This window comes from Suillus fuscotomentosus (genome assembly GCF_016647785.1).
Source record: "Suillus fuscotomentosus strain FC203 chromosome Unknown F5891scaffold_383, whole genome shotgun sequence".
NCBI classification, from domain to species: domain Eukaryota; kingdom Fungi; phylum Basidiomycota; class Agaricomycetes; order Boletales; family Suillaceae; genus Suillus; species Suillus fuscotomentosus.
Genome location: NW_024539895.1, coordinates 2,097 through 5,603, shown reverse-complemented (window position 1 = coordinate 5,603; position 3,507 = coordinate 2,097). Strand labels below are relative to the sequence as shown.

The following is a 3,507-nucleotide window of genomic DNA, read 5'->3' as shown; positions in this document are numbered from 1 at the left end:
GATACCTGCTAAATATAAGATGCCATACATACTAGGTCAAAAGAGAAATCGTACATCAGAGACGAGAAACCTGCAACAGGCAAAAAAGCCCGACCTCTGATTGTACAGCCTCGGTCAGCGGCCATTATATTTCGATGATGTTTTGTAGTGCCGACTTGAGCAGGAGCCGGTGAAGGTTGCGAGCTAAAAGCGAGATCCATTAGATAAACCGAGCACGCCATTGTCAGACCTTCATCATGCTCAGCAATTTCACGGGCAGGTTATGAAAGTTGCATCGTACTAGTCGGAGGCTTGCACATGCATAGCCATCGTACAGACACATCGTTGCTTTAGAAACCTTATTCCACCTTCACGGGGTGCCAAAGATACAAATCCAAAACAGTGAGATGTCGCAACATGCAGATAGCACCACATCTTCACACGACGAAGCGCACGGTAACCATTCCATCCTCTATCTTTGCATGTAAATACTCAGCCTGGATGATGCAATCACCATGGCCTAGAAGACTTGCCATACAGACATTGCTGCACCGCATATCCGCGCTTTTTGTGGTTCTCCGAGCGCTTCAAATGCCCGGGTGTTTCCCATGGGCTTTGATGTTGATATTCTGTCGTTCGAGAAGCTCGACCGTTGCAGTCGCTGCCTTGGCTCTGGAATTCCAGTGTAAATCCATCCTGTGTTGGCACGGATCAGTGACATCGAGTGTTGGATACATGAATCTATGATACACTTACCTGTGGCAACACCAAAGCACGGCGATGAATTAAGGCTCACAATGAATGGATAACACCGTCAAATGTTTGCATTCGCGCACCAAACATAATAATACACAAGAGGCGGGGTCTCTATGTGTTCGCGGCCAGCGTTGAACATTGAACATTGAACATTGAAAAAAGCTCGTCTAAATTCTAATCAAAGCCCACGGCGCTACCTTCGGCCTTCAACAGAGTCAAAAAAATGAACCAACTGCTCTGATAGAATTGTGCTTACACCTGAGACATAGCGGAACAACAAGTTGATTACGGAGAAGAACGTCGTGGGTTCGAAGCAATTCGCTCGATCGGGATAAATAGAAAACGGAATGTTGACTCAGAGATTCGGAGTATGGCTTGGGCAACAACAAAACAGCGTATTGGCAGCCTTGCTACATAGCCAGCATTCAAAAAAGTAGGCTCCAACAGTTTCTGATTTACAGAGTGACGAAAATGTGAATAGTACAACTACGTTATAAACTCCGCTCACTCAGGACACGTTCGGCCACGTTCGGCATCAACTGTTCTGCACAAATAAGATCCATATACAACACCTTTACTCATAGCACCATATTCCACTATCAATGCAAGTCACACAAATACTTGGTAACTTGATCCACTAGCGTTCGAACGCATTCTTCAGAACTTCCAGAATGCTGAACTTTAAATCAAGTAAGTGCAGAACTTCGTCATGTAAATGATGTTCAAATAAGTTTGAAATTGCAGAATCACGCGCTTCTCAGTGACACTAATACTACTGAAGGTTTCTGCTAAACAGGTTCTGCAGTAAAATCCTACGGGTCATTTAAAGGTCATCGTCGGACTTCTGCTGCAGCTAGTACTTACTAACCGACACTCATTTCCTGCATAGATGAATTTCATAGGACTCGAATTTACCTTCATGTAACGAGCCCCGGAACCAGTCACATCTCAACTTAACGTAGTCGCTTCGAAGCCTTGCTATTGTTCGCCTCCGTGATATTGCTAGAATAACGTTTTCATGGTCTAATACCGACCACTATATAAAACGGCCCAGCTAGGAAGATGTCATTAGGAAGATGGTTTCCTCCGGATCACTTTCATCTCTCCTTGCCCTTTTGGCGCTTGCCTTCCTCTCACTGTCAGCGAGCGCTTTGCCTCGTCCTCGGACAGCGTCAACCACGGCTGCTCTCAAGCTTGCTGTTAGAGTAAACTCGTACGGGATCAAGAACATCGCAGCTGCAGATCGAGCTCGACTCAAAGTCCTTCAAGCTGGCGGAAGCTCTTCCGTCAATGCAACCAATACTGTGACGACATACACCGCTGACGTTGGCGTGGGGAGTCCAGCAACGTACTGTGAGCTGCTCTTGCTCCTGCAAATTCTTCATCTGACGCATTGTCAATTTCATACAGACACACTCCTGGTAGACACCGGAAGCTCAAATACCTGGATCGGGAGCAACAAGCCTTACAAGCAGACTGCCACGAGCCGGGACACACTCCATAAATTCGTGAGTATTTGTTTCTACGTGGCACACATTTTGTCGAATCGTTTCTAGAAAATTCCATACGCCGATGGGAGTTCTGTTTCTGGAGAAGAATACACAGACACTGTGACGCTCAGCTCTGATCTGGTTGTTAACAGCCAATCTATTGGAGTTGCATCTGAAGCCTCACAGATGGGTGGTCTGGATGGAATTCTTGGTCTTGGGCCGGTTGATCTGACGCAGGGCCTCGTCGATGATACATCTGAAGTTGCAACTGTGATGGACAATCTCTACACGCAGAAAACAATTAGTTCAGAAGTACTCGGAGTGTTCTTCGCACCTGCTTCCTCTAGTGATAGCAGTGGCGAGCTCACATTTGGCAGTTATGACGCCGCCAAAATTACTGGAAGAATCAACTATGTGCCCGTCACATCAGTATTTCCAGCGAGTACATATTGGGGCATCGATCAATCCATCATGTATGGGTCTACGCCCATTCTGGATGAGACAGCTGGTATCGTCGATACAGGAACCACCCTGATCCTCATTGCCTCTGGTAGGTGTCCTGTACGACATCAAAATCCTTCTGATCCACTATTCAGATGCCTTCAATATATATCAGACTGCGACGGGGGCGACCCTCGATAAGACCACTGGCTTGTTACAGATCTCATCCGACCAGTACGAGCAGCTCTCATCCTTGTATTTCACTATCGGTGGAATTACTTATGAGCTCACCCCGAATGGGCAAATCTGGCCTCGATCGTTGAACAGCGCCATTGGCGGTACCACCAACAGCATATACCTGGTCGTCAGCGACAGTGGAGACAGCAGCGGTTCTGGCTTGGATTTTACGAACGGCTATTGTTTCCTGTACGTTGAGCTGCATTTTTTGCCGGGAAAATAGATTGTTGAATTGTTCTTCCACAGCGAACGGTTCTACTCGGTGTACGACACGACAAACTCCCAAGTCGGGTTCGCCACCACTGAGTACACGTATGCCACGACAAATTAAATTCCTCTTCTAGAAAGATCACGGTTCTACTCGTATTACTATCAGCATATTTACCCGATGTACCTTATTTGAATTCCTCGTGTCTGATGTGCGTCGGTGCATGAATGAGAGCGATGGTGCTATGGTAAAACTGACCGGATTCTGATCATGAAGGCGTTCTTCCAGTATTCCATGTGTGCTCAGAATAAGGTTCAAGTTGACCTAGCATATCTGCTGTATTGCAAAGTCATTAGAAGTATGATATATGAAGCCCTGTGATTGAAATCATGGTTC

General features: G+C 46.4%; 1 protein-coding gene across 1 annotated transcript; it reads left to right on the top strand.

Annotated features, from left to right (window-relative positions):
• Nucleotides 1-1,311: 1,311 nt before the first annotated feature.
• Nucleotides 1,312-3,234, top strand: F5891DRAFT_1158209 (acid protease; the record flags this gene model as incomplete). Its single annotated transcript, XM_041365219.1, has 6 exons — nt 1,312-1,425; nt 1,480-2,088; nt 2,146-2,243; nt 2,292-2,775; nt 2,822-3,092; nt 3,150-3,234. Exons 2-6 carry the CDS (start codon nt 1,812-1,814, stop codon nt 3,232-3,234), a joined length of 1,215 nt encoding a protein of 404 aa, XP_041216305.1. The 5' UTR covers nt 1,312-1,425; nt 1,480-1,811.
• Nucleotides 3,235-3,507: the final 273 nt, after the last annotated feature.